This window comes from Vidua macroura, chromosome 23, assembly GCF_024509145.1.
Source record: "Vidua macroura isolate BioBank_ID:100142 chromosome 23, ASM2450914v1, whole genome shotgun sequence".
Lineage (NCBI taxonomy): Eukaryota > Metazoa > Chordata > Aves > Passeriformes > Viduidae > Vidua > Vidua macroura.
The window spans coordinates 4,361,002-4,375,428 of NC_071593.1; the positions used below are offsets into that span (position 1 = coordinate 4,361,002).

Genomic DNA, 14,427 nt, shown 5'->3' on the forward strand with positions numbered 1-14,427 from the left:
CTCTGCTTAACAGGCCAATTTTAAGAAATGAGCACAGAGAACTGCTTTTCTAATCTCTGCACATTGCTGTACCAGACAAGAACACATCCCACAGGATCTTCAGTCCTTTTGCCAAGCAAGCTTCAAACAGTAAGAAACTGTCTGTGCCACACATGACTTGGCAGTGCAGCCAGAACTACTACAGGGGAAATAGTGCTGAAAATACAGATGAAAAACAAAAGGGCAGTTCTCAGTAGCAAGCGGTGTTAACAACACTTGCTCTTTGGAGGGCTGGAGGTTTTTACCATGCTGCCCAACCAAAATGACAGACAGTTCTGGCTGGAAGAACTAAAGGATGAGGGTCTATGATCTCCTGCACATTCCACTGGAGCTGCATCTGCCCAGCATATAACTATTGCCCCCAGAATTCTGAACACTGAGCTAAGAGTAGTGTGCAAGATCTGCATGTTCCCAAGCACTGTGCTTAGACACTCCGGTGTGCAGGAGCCACTCTGAGGGCTTTGGCTTCCCAGCCTGTGCTGTTTCTTTACCAGCAGTTTCTGTGTTAAATCATTCCCTGCATGAGCACACACAGACTGAACTGAACAAGTGTGACAGCTGAGCAATGTAAAAAAAGCCATGCAGCATGAAGACATTTTTCTGTTTTGCAGAGCAAGCCAGAATTCTCTCACCAGATTCTCTCACACAGCACAAGCTGTGGGTGGGGATGGAAGCAGTCTAAGGCCACGTCACTCACAGTGCCACTGCTCTGTTTCTATTTTGCAAATCATCTGTCTCTGATCTACAAAATCTTGCTCAATTCTTCTGTACAGTACAAATCCTGAACATCCTTTATGTTGCAGTAATAATTTCATAATTTAATGCTGATTTCTGAGGTGGCATTGTTGCAGGAACACCTATTTCTGAAATTAAACTGCAGTTACATCCTCAACGCCCCTCAACCTCTCTTTAGCAGTAAGTTATTACAGGTCACAGTCTCTACCAGCAAATGAAAGCATTTAAAATTCATATTCTAGGACAAATGCATATCTATGTTAATGAGGCAGGTCATTTCCAGGGCTTTTCATCAGTGAGAAATGCTACAACTCTGAGGTATGAGATGAGGAAAACACTGTATTGTACACTCTGAGCCTAAGCAGCAGCTGAAGGAACTCCATGCTTTCACCCAGTAAATGAACACTACTGGAAATGGGCAGGAATGATGAAGTCATCCAGACCTGCACACACAGGTACTGTCAGTGATTTTAAGCCATTAATTCACCTGCCAAGGCATGATTTCTTACTGTCAACACTTTCCCCATAGTTCTTCCCGTGCTTCAGCTATTACTCCCATGCCATCTGGGATTATTCTGTTCCTCTCTGTAACCCCCAGCAGCCAGTGCTCCCTCAAAACAGGGTACTGCTCTACTTTATCACACCATTACTAGAAAACAGAAGCAAGAGGGTTGCTCAGGCTGACTTCTTCCCCAACTGGGAATCTCTATACCAACAGCAACAAAGCACTTGCTGCCCTATTTTTCAGGCTTCTCTTCCCCAGGGCTTAGGGAGGGCAAGATCTTAATGCTATCCAGGAACAGCTGCTTCAGGAAACAAAGGAAAGTTTCAAACATGCCATGTGTACTTTATATATTTTAAAGGTAGACCACACTGCCAAAGACATCACTTCTTATGCTGTTTTGTAATTTGTATAAGAACTTGGTTGCCTAAGGTCAGTCTCTGCATCTCAGGTCAGAAACCGACCTGATGGGTACCAATACTATGAAAATTCTACAGGAAAAATGCTCTTGGATGTATGCAAGAGCAACAGCCTGGGAGAACTTGCTGTGCTGCTGCTCACCTGCCCAGTGCTACTACCCAGGGCTCCTGGAGATTTCCTCCTCCTAAGGCTACATGCTAAAGGACTACAAACAGGAAAAAATCATCTCATGCCACACATGCAGTATTTGTGCTTACAGGACTGTGTATGGTATTTATGTATGCATATGGTAACAATTCTGACCCAAGCTTTTTCTCATTAAATCTGCAACCTCAAGAGTCAAAATACTCACTCCGAAATCACCAAACTGAAGAGCAGCATGCTATAAAATGGCCTCTATTTGCTGCAAAGTTAGATAAATAGGAACTGCTGCAAGCTACAAAAGTGAAGCACTGGAACAGGTCAGCAAGCGAGACAGAGATCTCCTTTGCTGGAAGCTTTCATGAAGTCTGACGTCAGTCACGTTTACCCCATCTAAACTGTGAGCAGTCCACACAGTGTCCTGAAGTCCTCTTGCTAGTCCCACTCTTTCTGGCAAAGCACGCTGCAAAACAAGTTTTCCAATACCGTGGTGTGGAGCAGGCGTGTGTTTCCAGCATCCCTAAGATCCCCAGGAAGGTCTGGGCTACCGACCTCCTTCTGTGCCGTACCAGCTCAGAACACGAGGCTGTGAGCTGGAGGCGCTCCGATGTAATGTGTCCTGCTGCACACGTGATGCTACAATTAGAGTGCTGTCACAACTCTGAGCCTGCATCGCAACATCACTCGGGAGGGGCTGAGGACATGAAAACACGACCGTGTCCCAGGGCTGGGGGCACAGCGAAGGGGGCACAGCGAGCAGCAAGGCGTGCAATCATCGTGGAAGTGCAGCAGAGTGAGGCACGACACAGAAGCATGCAGATTTAAACCCAAACAAGCACTGCGCAACACTTCATCCTGCAATACTTACTGAAAGCAGTACTTTGTCACATGTGCGCATCCACCTGCAACGGCTGGGGGTCCCGGACCCCTCTGTAGTCCCTCTACCTGCTTCCAGGTAAATAATGTGACAACACCTGGCACCAGAGGACTGACCTGGGAGTCTACAAGGCATCAGCGGAGGCTCCAGCCAGCATCTGGCGCAGACCCCGCAGCAGGGGCGGGCAGAGCAGGCTCCCCCCAGACCTGCTTGTCGTCTCTCGCATCCTCGCAGCCAACTGGAGCCCCGCCGTCCTGTCGCAGCGCCGGCGGGTCTCAGCGGTGCCACCCCCGCGCCCCGGCGGCCGCAGCGGACGGGCTAATGCTGGCCGGGCTAATGTTGGCCGGCATAGCTGGGGCTCGGGGCGGCCCGGCCGGCCGCGGCGGAGAACGAGCCCGGGCGCCGTTCAGCGGCCGCGAGCATCGCGGCCCGAGCGCTGGGGCCGCGGTCGGCAGCGGGCTCCGGGGGGCAGGGGCCGGCATGCGGGGACGGGCGGGCCGCTCCACGCCCGCCCCGGGACCGGCGCCGCCTCGGAGCCCGCGGCGGCTCGCGGCCGGTCCACGGCCGCCGCCCGCCCCCCGGCTCGCCCTGCGCCGAGACGAACACCCCGGAGCCGGCGGCGGCGGCCGGCGAAGGCAGCGGCGTCCCGGGCGGAGGGTCAGGCAGCGGCTGGGAATCGGCGGCCGCCCCGGTCACCCCGGGCGCGCCCACGGAGCCATCGCCGCGCCCGACACCGCCTCACACCGCCAAGTCCCGGGCGGCCGGCACCTGCCCCGGGGCGCCCGGGCACCTCGCAGAGGGGGAGCGCCGAGACCGCGCCGCAGGGCGCTCCGGCTGCCCGGGCGGAGAGCAGTGGCGCTCGGTCCTGCCACCGCCCTCAGCCCACGCCGGGGCCCCCCGCCGCCCCCATCGCGGGACGCCGGCCGCGCCCGACGGGCTCCCCGCCCCGCGCTCAGCGCCGGCCCGGTGCGGCTGCGGGCGGGCGGCGGCTGCCGCCGCCTCCCATTGTCTGCGCGGCGCGGCCGGGCGGGCCCTGCCCCGCTCCCGCTCCGCGCCCGCCGCCGGGCCCGCCCCGCCCTGACGTCACCGGGCCCCATTGGCGGCCGCCGCCGTGTTTACAGCGGCCCCGCAGCGGGCACCGACCGCCCGCCGCCCCCGGAACGTGCCGCACACGAGCGAGTCAGGCCCGGGACGCGCCGTCCCTGGGTCACCTTCCCGCTCGTAGCACAGTTCTCATTTCGCTACACACACAGTATTTGTACTTGTTGCTCTAGTAAGGCAGATCTGCAGAGCGTTAAAACCTGACAATTTCGGAGTCTGTGCGGTTCCACGACTCACGGAGCAAGCACAAGCCCCCGGGCAGGCTCCTCGGGGCAGCAGGGCACGTTCAGTCATCGGCCTGAGAACAGACACGGCTTGCCAGAGGAATCCCATGTCTGACCGTGAAGTCGGGCTGGCTCAGAAGACAACACTCAGCATAGGAAATGAAGTGCTCCTTGCCTCAATTCAATCACATTATGATCAAAAACGAAAAGGACAGTCTGGGAAATGCAGTCAGAGCAGTAGGAGACTGGCTTCCTGAAACAGTGTCCTTAATAATAGTGTGTGAAAGGAAAAAACCGCCAAACACATCTCAGCAGGAACATAAACAGAACCGACAAAGGCTCCACACTACAGAGGAGTCAGTACAGGGGAGGATGAATAGAAACTTAAGAAGTTTTCTGGATAGCTCCTATCAAGGGACAAGGTATCTGTGTCCTCTACCAATGCTCACACATCCCTGCAAGCTGCACCACAGCCTTTTAACATGGTACAAAACATTCATCCCTCTTCCCAGAGAGAACCCAAATACATAATCTTTTATGGTAAATCCAAGATGTAAACACCAGTTACTTTTATCCAAATGGAAAGAGGAGTGAAAAACAGTGATATTGTTTATCAACACAGACTTTTTCCCTATGGAAAGTCTCTTACAGCTGCAAAACATTCACCGATACTGAACACATCTCTCCTACCTGACTCTGGTGTCCTGCATCTCATCCCATGCTAAGAAGGGCATCTGGTCCCACTAAACAGACACATGCCATGGGTTTTGGTGGTAACATTACCACTGCACAGGAATCACGTACCTGTCAAACTGTGGAATGCCACGGGTAGCACACACATGCTGTTTGCTCACAGATGATTCCATGCTAAAGTGAATTTAGATACCACTGGTATGGCCACATCATGCTAATACAAGTGAGCCACTAAGCCCCACCCCCCTGAGTCTTTTTATGTTCTCCAGCTGGGAAAGACAGCTAGATCATAAACTGAGAAGCCAGCAGCAGCTGAAAGGCTGCCTGTCAGGTGCTCCTGCGTCAGTGCCATTTACATTCAGTACCAGTCACACCCTTGTCCAACCAGTACACACTTGACTCATCAGTACACACATGGCCTGCCCCTATTTTTAGGTTCTGTCCTCTTTCCTGCAGATGCATAAGTGTAATGCCAACAGCACTCATAGCCATTTCCCTGGAATTTCTGATCACATCCTGTGCCAAGGAAACACCATCTCTACAGACACTTTATGAAAGCAGCAAAGGCTTCTGCAGAGGGCAAACACAACATGCTTTCCATTGGGAATCTGTACTGTAATGCCTTTATAAGTTTTTATGCATCTGCCATGACATCATCTCTGCCCTTCAGTTCTTCAAGCCTCATTTGCTTTTTGTTTTCTTCTTAAAAGAACCACTCTACCAACAGTGAATGGGAAGTGAGATCAAATGGCTATAAAAGCACACAATGGCTTCTGAGAACTCAGTTTTACATAGAAAACAGAAAAGGCTACTAAGTTTATCAGCAGAGATCAGGATCACATGAGAGTGCTTCCTTTATGAGAAAAAGTTTGCTTTGAAAAGAAAGAATACCACTATTCAAATTAACTAGAAAAAATGCAAGAACATCAGCAGCTGGTGTCAGCTGTCCATTTGTGAAAGACCTAACTCACCCATGGTGTCAAATAAGGAAAACTCAGAATAAAACAAGTATCTCTGTATAGTTCAGAAGAGGGTGCACAATCCTTCATGGCACAGCAGATACTGATGAAAGGAGCCCTTCAGAGGATGGCACAGACCACGGTGCCTTCAAACTCCTTCTCTGCCCGTTCCTGCACTTGGCTCAATTCAGTCCTAGAAGCAGAAGCGTGGTGGGAGATGGTCTCACAACCCTTCCCAGTCATTAGCAGGACTGCTCCCTGATCCCAAAGGCTGTGCTCAAGAAAAATAGTGATTTTTGTCTTAATGTAACTGAAAACATAGAGTTCACATATAGATCCATTTTGACTTTATTTTCAAGAAATTTGTGGAAGGCAATTGTTTATCTAAACTTAGATGAGATGGAAATTGCTTGTTCTTTTCCTAGGGTGCTGCTGGGGTATGACTGCTAACTCTATCTCTCTGGCAATGGTCATTCCAGCTGGAATCATGAACTGTGTTTTAACAATGCAGTGCAAAGGAACTCAAAGTGTTCCACTGAGTTAATTTAAAAGAATTTAAAAATTCTTGTCAATATTTTGTGACTACAAACATTCCTCGAAAATTTTCCCTCAAGACTACGTAACAGTCAGTAGGGCAAGCATTTTAAGCAGGGAAATTAAAGCAAACAGAGAAGTCAGGGATTTGTGTATTTATTCAATTGATAGAATCAGCTCACATTAGTTTTCACGTTGGCTAGCTAAGCTAACATTTGTTCTCTAGCAGTAAATGAGAAGATGTAGCTGGTCCTTTAAATAACAGTGTAATTTGCTCCCTTTGGAGCACTGTGCATCAAGGCAGAGGCTTCTGATAAATCACGGTTAGTATAATTATTCAGTCCTTTTCCCTGAAGGGCCTCTGCAATGCAGCGGTCCTCTTACTTTTTTTTTTCCCCTCCCTGTTAGCAATGCCCTAGTTTGTTCACTGCTGCAGTCCCCCTCCCTTCCACCATCACCACAGCATAACAACCTCTAATTGAGAGCTGGGCTGCTAACCAAGAGCACCCAGAGAAACTGCAGGGACACCAGAGACAGCACTCACAGCCACCTTCTCAGCTCCTCCGAGTTCAGCAGCACTGAGGGAACTGTCAAACAAGGGATTCAAAACCTACCCACTTGGGATGTGCCAATCCTGGAGAGATTGCTAACAGCTGAGTATCAATCACCATCACACGCTATCAGCTGCACTCCACAGGCAGCAGATGAAAAGCACCTACAGACTCTTACAATCCTCTCAAGTCAAGGAAATTAGATTTTGATGCTGAACATAAGACTTTGTGCATCTCCTTGTTAAGGGCTGGTTCTATTTCTGTTTGTGACCGTGCTTCTGCAGCCACATCACAAACCTCTCTTCACTCTGCAATACCCACAGTGCTCTGTCTCCACGCTGCTCTTTGGAAGTGGTACCATCCCAACTTCTTTAGCATGTCCCTCTTGTACATGCCTTACTATCTCCCCATCTTCTGCTTAAATAAACACACTTTTTTCTAGACAAGCTCAAGTTTCAGAATTCTCAGGAAAGACAATTCCAGGGTAAATGCTTCTCTCCTAGAAACTGGGCAGTAGATCAGCTTTCTGTTCAGACAAAAACCCCCACTCCACTTTATAAAAGGCAGCAACATTTTGTTCACACCAACAGAGCTAGTAAGACTTTTCAATGAGAGGACTTTGATTAACATTGCCACAGCCCTTCCTGTCAGGACAAACTTGCCCCTCTACATCCCTCCCCACCAGGAGCTGCTCTGTCATTCACAGTTCTACATTTGGTCTGCTTTCTTAAGGAATATCCCACGCTTCTTACCGTCCAAGGACAGCCAGTCATGCTGGGAGGAAGGCAGGGTTGGCAGAGCTCTGGCTTTGTATTCAAATACCACAGAATTGGAGATGATCTGATTGTTGAAGGCAACTTGCAATGTCACAAGCCCAGTGTCATGAGCTAAAAGGAAAGTATATGTTGTAAGACAGAGAACTCCCCACAGAAAACCCTCAGTTAGGAATTACCCTGCAGAGACCCCATGTGCTAAATATTGGGCTGAGAGCAGGTGAAGAGATGGGGTGCTGAACAGTATTTTAATGACTAGACAATTCAAAAGTCCAAAACACCAGTTGGTATATTCAAACATGGAGATTTTAAGCTTAAGAGTAATCTAATGGGTTATTCTGGCAAAAGGCAGAATCACATGTTTCTAAAGACTGAGCAGCCTCACTGTATTTCCAGTGGAAAGCTGGGGCCTAGCAATGAAACCAAGTTACTCTGCATCCACTTGAAGTCACATACTGAGGGCCATCACTAGTGAAAATCTCTTTGGGGAGGTTAGAGGTGTTCTCATGCTGTAAGTAGCAAAGGGCAAAACGTAGGCAAATCGAGTCAGCAGATCAGTGAGTGCACTCCTGAATAACAGCTAATCCTTAATCTGCTCTTTCAAAACAAAAGGAATGCTTAGAATTATTTTAAATTACTTCAAATAATTATTTTAAAGTTAATTCAGAGATTCTAAATAGTATTTATTGTGATCTGTTGGGATCTATCAAGATGCCAAATTGCTGTTCTCACACTAAACTGGTCAAAGAAAAAGGAAAATCTTCTCGATGCCAATGCACTTTTGTACATGTGTATGACATGATGAGGCTCCGAAAGCCCCAGATGTAGGAGAGCAGTGCTCCTTACCTGGGCAGTAGCAGCGCAGTACCCCTGGCTGAATTAAAGATGCAGGCACTGAGATCTGATCAAACAGACAGCTGTAATTATTGCTGGCTTCCTGCCACGGGCCGGTAATCAGGACTTTTACTCCTCCCTGTGAGGAAAAAAGGAAGAGACCCAAGCGTGACAGGAGAGGCCGCGGCGGGGAGGAGCGCGGCCGGCCGCGGCCGCCGCCCCTTCCCCGCGGCCGTGCTGCCCTCGGGCGGCCGCCGCCGGCAGCGACACGGCCGGGCACGGGCGGCGGCCGCCTGGGTGCACGGGGCAGCCGGTACCGCTCCCCGCCCGGGGTCACGGGGCCGGCCGGTGCCGCTCCCCGCCCGGGGGCACGGGGCCGGCCGGTGCCGCTCCCCGCCCGGTGCCGCCACAGCCCGCTGTCGCCTCAGCCCTGTGCCGCCTCAGCCCGCTGTCGCCTCAGCCCTGTGCCGCCTCAGCCCGGTGTCGCCTCAGCTCGGTGCCACCTCAGCCCTGTGCCGCCTCAGCCCTGTGCCGCCACAGCCCTGTGCCGCCTCAGCCCTGTGCCGCCACAGCCCGGTGTCGCCTCAGCCCTGTGCCGCCTCAGCCCTGTGCCGCCTCAGCCCGGTGCCGCCTCAGCCCGGTGTCGCCCCTCCCGGTACCGGCCCGGGCCTGCCGAGCTCGCCCCGCCGGCAGCCGCTCGGCTCAGGCCGGGAATGTCCGGGCGCGGCCCCATCACCCTCGTGGGGCCGCATCCCCCCGAGAACCGGGCAGCGCTGTGCTGCGGGACAGGGAGCCCGGCCCGGGCCTATGAAAACAACCCCCCACCACCTTTTTTTTTTTTTTTTTTTTTTTTTTTTTTTTAATTCAAAATAACCTCCTCCCATTAGTGGCTCAAACAGTCTCTTCCCTCACGCGTTCCTTCACGACAGCAAGGTCTGTGCTGCTGCCATTTTCAGCGTATGGGGCATGTGACTGAGTTTGGAAGTCAGCGAGATGGAGGGAAATGCTGAACTCCTTAAGGCTGTGCACGCCTTGAATTATTCTACTAGGAGCATCAGTGATGTGAAAAATGCATATTTTATGATTGGCTTTTTGCAAATATTAAATTGAATACTACATGTATTATGGAGGGTTATTTTGTAATACTGTATTAATCCTTTTTAAGTAGTGTGTTAAATATAGTTTTAGGTTACAAGTTATTGTTAAAATAGAAACTATGCAATGTAAGATATTTTTTACTAGCTCAAGAAAGGGATAAGATAATCAGAAACTCTTCGCACAGAGATAACAGCGACAGGGCCCATAAAGAGTTACAGCCTCCTTATCGGAAAAGACAAACATTCTTCCACCTTCTCTCCCTCTTTTTGGAACCACCAGGATTAAGGGGAAGAAGTTGACAAAAACAAGAAAAATTCTTAATTTGTAAGGAATTTATGCATCATGTATGAGATACATGAATATTCAACAGGTTATTGCTTTTAAGGGTTGTTCCTTTGTTCACAAGGCATGCTTTTGGCAGCTCAGTGCCCAAAAACATCTGGGTGTCTGGAATTCTTTGCTTTTTATTGTCTCGTAGTGTCCTAATCCTCATTGTCCAATTTTTTATTACTCTTATTTTATTACTACTTTTTTATAACTATTTTATTACTAATAAACTTTTAAGATTTTAAAAAAACAAGTGACTGGTGTTTTTCACAAGTGACAAATGTAAGGAACAGCTCCAGTTTGCAAATACTACTGCTCTACTGGGCCTAGGTAACGCCATGAAGCCATCATGTGGGGAAGACGTGGCTTTCAATGAAACAATACCTTTCTGTTCAGATGCTTCCTAAGTGAAGAAAGGGCCCTGTCAGGATAATGAAGTGCTTAATTAAAAGTACACTCAGACATGCAAGCGGCCTTGAATGCTCTGACTTGGAGAGAAATGTTTTAAAGGCCTTTTCAAAGCTTTCACAAAACAGTTCCCTTATTAACAAAGCAACGAAAGATAAAGCAGTAAACACGAGTGAGTAAAAGCCCTGGACTTACCTCAGGGTAAGACCACTCTGGTGAATAATCTGTCACCATGAACAAGCGCCCACTCTGCTGCAGCAGCCCCAAAGTGCCTTGTGCCGCAGCTGCCGAGACCACCTCAGCCACGTGCATGTACGCCATGGTGCTGGCTCCGTTCTCCGTGCTGCTGAGCTGCATGTTGGCTTGCTGAGGGCTGCAGCAAGGAATGCACATCTCGGCCTGGTTGTACGTCGCTCTGTTACTGTCTTCAGGCTGAGACAGTCCAGCACTGTCACCTGACACCAGCTGGTGTCCATACAGAGCATTGCTCCCACCTTCTACCGATATGAAATCATTAATTAGATCAGAAAACTGGTTGCTGAAGGAGATGTCAAAGTGGTCTAAGTTAAGCTCCATGTTGGAGGAGTTATTTAAGCTAGGATGGGCCACAGGATAGAGTCCTTGTACCATGTTTCCTTGGAGAATAGGGAGGTTGTTTCCATTCCTGATACCCCCGTTGGCCTCAGGCTGCAAGTAGTGTTCTGTGTTGCAGGCTTGAAGATCCCCTGATTTAAGTAGATTTTCATTTCCTTCTGCCTGCTGGGAGGTCTCCATGGGAACTTCAGCTTCTGCAGTCATAGCCTGGAAGTTTGCTTGGAACTGCATGAGCTGGAGAGAAGAGGTGGACTCTATTCTGGTTTCCACTGTGCCGTTACAGTTGGACGTGGTTTGGGACGAGGACTCTGTTTTCACATTGGAGATTCCTAACGTGTTCACAAATGAGCTACTTGTGTCATTCAAATTGTTGTGAGTGTTTTGTTCAAGGGGAAGAGGTTTGCTGGCATCCTGCAGAAAGAAGCTGGGGGAAGGGGTCTGATGGACGTGAGGGCTCTGGACGGTCTGATTGAAGCTGGAAGAATAGTCCTTGTTGGAGTCAATGGCACTGAAGTCCATCTGCTCCAGGGTGGTACTTGGGCTCAGACCTCCTCCAGATGGAAGTAAACCTGAACCAGTACTGAGTGTGAGAGTGTTAGATGCAGAAGTGGAGGAAAATGCTTCTTTGGACATCTGCTGTTCGAAAGATGTGTCCTCAGTTTTAATTTCTTTTGTGAGGGTTGTATTGAAGTTGAAGCTACGTTCTGTTGTGGGTGACTGCCTTATGTTGGTATTGATGCTGTCACTTTTCATACCTCCTCCACCATAAGTCTGCCCTTGCTTGGGATTGTTAAGAAAACAGTCTGGGTCAAAATTCATGGTGGTTTCTGGAATTTTCCTATTTCCTTCTAAAGTTGTGGAGAGCACAAGTTCCTCAGAGACAGTGCTGGGTAGCATCGACAAGCTCTCTGAACTGCCAGTTGTTGGAAAAGCAAACTTGTGTCCATCTGAACTCACAGCAAGTACCAGTCCTTGTGCAGCTGCATCTGAGGACAGAAGGTGCTGATTTGGGCCAGATGTGGGTGACATCGTGTACACAGCTTCACTGGTGACTTCTGACATAAATACGGTGGCACTTTGTGACAAACTTCCCATAACTGACGCTACAGCCATACTGGACACACCAGTGACAGCTGGGCTATCTGCCATATCTGGGTCGCTGTTTAACCCACTGCTGATGGACACAGGAGAATTCTGGGTTGTGTCAGGGACCTCCACCTGGTTGGTGGAAGAAACCTCAGTGCTGTTTTGATGGAGCAACACTGGTTTCGCCACTTTGCCGTTCCTCTTCTCTCGGCTGGAGGCCTTGCCATGACTGTGCTCGTTCTTGCCTTCAGAGACATCGTTATTTTGTACCTCTGAATGAGTGCTGTACCCACCTGTCCTTGGTTCAACCTTTGGTGATATGATGCGGTGTTTGGCACTGTTACACTTGTGATGCACACTGCTTCCTGCCCCTGTGCCAGAAAACAACAGTATTTGCTGTTCAGTAAGTACAAAATTAGGACAATGCTAGTTGTGTATCTCGTGGCTGTAGCAAAGGACAGCTATGCTTGTGCATACATGTGTGACAGACAGTGAGTACACACGAGAGAGCAGGCGATATCTTGAAAATAAAACAAATTTCTCACCAGTGCCAGAAGTACAGGTCCTGTCTAATGCACAGATCCACTGCATGAAGTAACAGCAACCTCACAACAGGCACTTAGGGACCCCTACCCTCACCCCATGTAGCACCTGCCCCCTTCCTCCTTGCCCCGATCAGGCAGAGGGGGATTGGCATCTATGACAAGTTTCAGAGTTATTTAAATGTGCCTAATCTCAGTGCAGAGTCTGCAGAGCAAGTGCTGCTGTTGTCAGCTGTGGCACAGGGCCCTGTTCCCCATGGACAAGACCTCAGCCCCTGGAACACATTCTCTGCTCTCTATGCTGGGAGATGCTGAGAAGCTTGACAACCACTCTTGGGGCACAGATGCTGACCAGTAATCTGGAGTAACAAATGCCACATCATGCCCCTGTCCCTGGCATCACCCTGCAGCCTAGACTGTAGCCCACATCTTCCTGTCATCACTGTCTTACAGTTGTCAGTCAAATTATTGAAGTAACCCATTAGCCATGCAAAGCATTCGTGCCCTCCCAAAAGGCTGGTGATGTGCTTCTCTGACACTCAGCCATTCCTTGCTGGCAGACACACTGTACTCTGAGAGGAGAACACAGAGGACAGACAGCACTGGAGCTGCTGAAGAATGTTCAAGCAAGGGCCACTTGAGGAAAATCCTCCATGAATGAAACCAGCCAGCACCTTTACTGGCCTGTAAAGGTAACATCACTTGCATTCCTGAGAGCTTGTAGTCAGGCAGGATGAAGTAAACAATTCTGTCTGCAAAGGCACCTTAGTCACCAGCTCTGGTGCAGGGACTGCTTTTGCTCTTTAAAGAACAGCAGCCCATTAATTTTTGATGTTTCTTTCCTTAATTGATTAATTTTCCCTAGAATGAGGTAAGAACATTAATTACATAACTGTAGAATGACTGAAGGGGGGAAGAAGCCTCCTTGCTATAGCTCTTGGCTACAATTATAAATGCCATCTTCTGGGCAACATAAAGCATCCATGTAGCCACTGCAATTTGCTGAATCTTTTGTTGCTTGCCCTTGAAGAGGAACTTCTCTATTATGTGTTCAAGATTTGAATGAGGTCACTTAAAGTAGTTCAAGACAGTGCTTTTGAGACTAAATACAATATTAAATCTCTTTATTCTCCTAGGTATAGAAATGAACAGGAACAAGGGAAAGACTTTTATGCTGCTGTATTTGTGGATGACAGTAAGGGATTGGGAATGTGTGTGTCAATGTGCAAGCCAGTTACAAAACAAAGCAATACTGTTGTGTTAAAAAGCACTGAGCAGACTTAGCACAAGACAAAACATCAAAGGGAAGAATAAAAGGATTCATGTTCAGATCTGCAAGCCTGGATCAAATGCTGAGCCTTAAGGGGTGAATTTTAATCCAAACTCAGGTATTTCAGAGGTCATCATTCTTATTTAAGCCTTGATTCTATAATGCAACTGCTCAAGAAAAGAAGAAAAAAATAACCCTTTGAAGCACTGACAACTTTCCTTTATAAGCTTTGCTGAAGACTAGTTAATGTGTCATATACTTTATTTGACCAAAGTGCTAGGAAGGAGCAGATATATAGCAGATGAGTTGGAAAGTGAATCACTTAGCTTTCCACTGTCTGTGGGAAATGCTAACTGTAAGGATGCTGTTTCTTGCTGCTGTGGTGTCATCCAAAACAAGGTCATCTCCTTTAACAAGAAAGAGATCTGTATTTTCATGATACCTAAATAAGACCTGTCTTATCTCAGTGATACCTTGCAGTTAACCACCTGAGCACTTCTCCAAAAAAGTGAGCTGCAGGGCAAGGAATTCATAAGTGAAGCTGGAAGAACATTAGATTTTGAGGCTTTGGTAACAGAATTTGTACATGTAGAAGAGAATGTACCTTTTTGAGCAGCTCATGTATGGACTGCATTTATTGGAAAGCATTGACATTTCCTCCAGAAGTTCCAGCTGCATCTTTTTGTGCTCGAGACTTCTCCTGCCAACTCTTGAGTTCA

At 48.8% G+C, this 14,427-nt stretch overlaps 1 protein-coding gene across 4 annotated transcripts in view; it reads right to left on the reverse strand.

Annotated features, from left to right (window-relative positions):
• CAMTA1 (calmodulin binding transcription activator 1) overlaps positions 1 to 14,427 on the reverse strand; it is a 237,269-nt gene that overhangs the window by 32,044 nt on the left and 190,798 nt on the right. For all 4 annotated transcript variants that reach the window (XM_053997329.1, XM_053997330.1, XM_053997327.1 and 1 more), the window contains exons 9-11: positions 10,412 to 12,267; positions 8,396 to 8,522; positions 7,529 to 7,663 (exon numbers count right to left, since the gene is read on the reverse strand). In XM_053997329.1, coding sequence (XP_053853304.1) covers positions 7,529 to 7,663; positions 8,396 to 8,522; positions 10,412 to 12,267 — 2,118 coding nt within the window. The remainder of the gene's footprint in view (positions 1 to 7,528; positions 7,664 to 8,395; positions 8,523 to 10,411; positions 12,268 to 14,427) is intronic.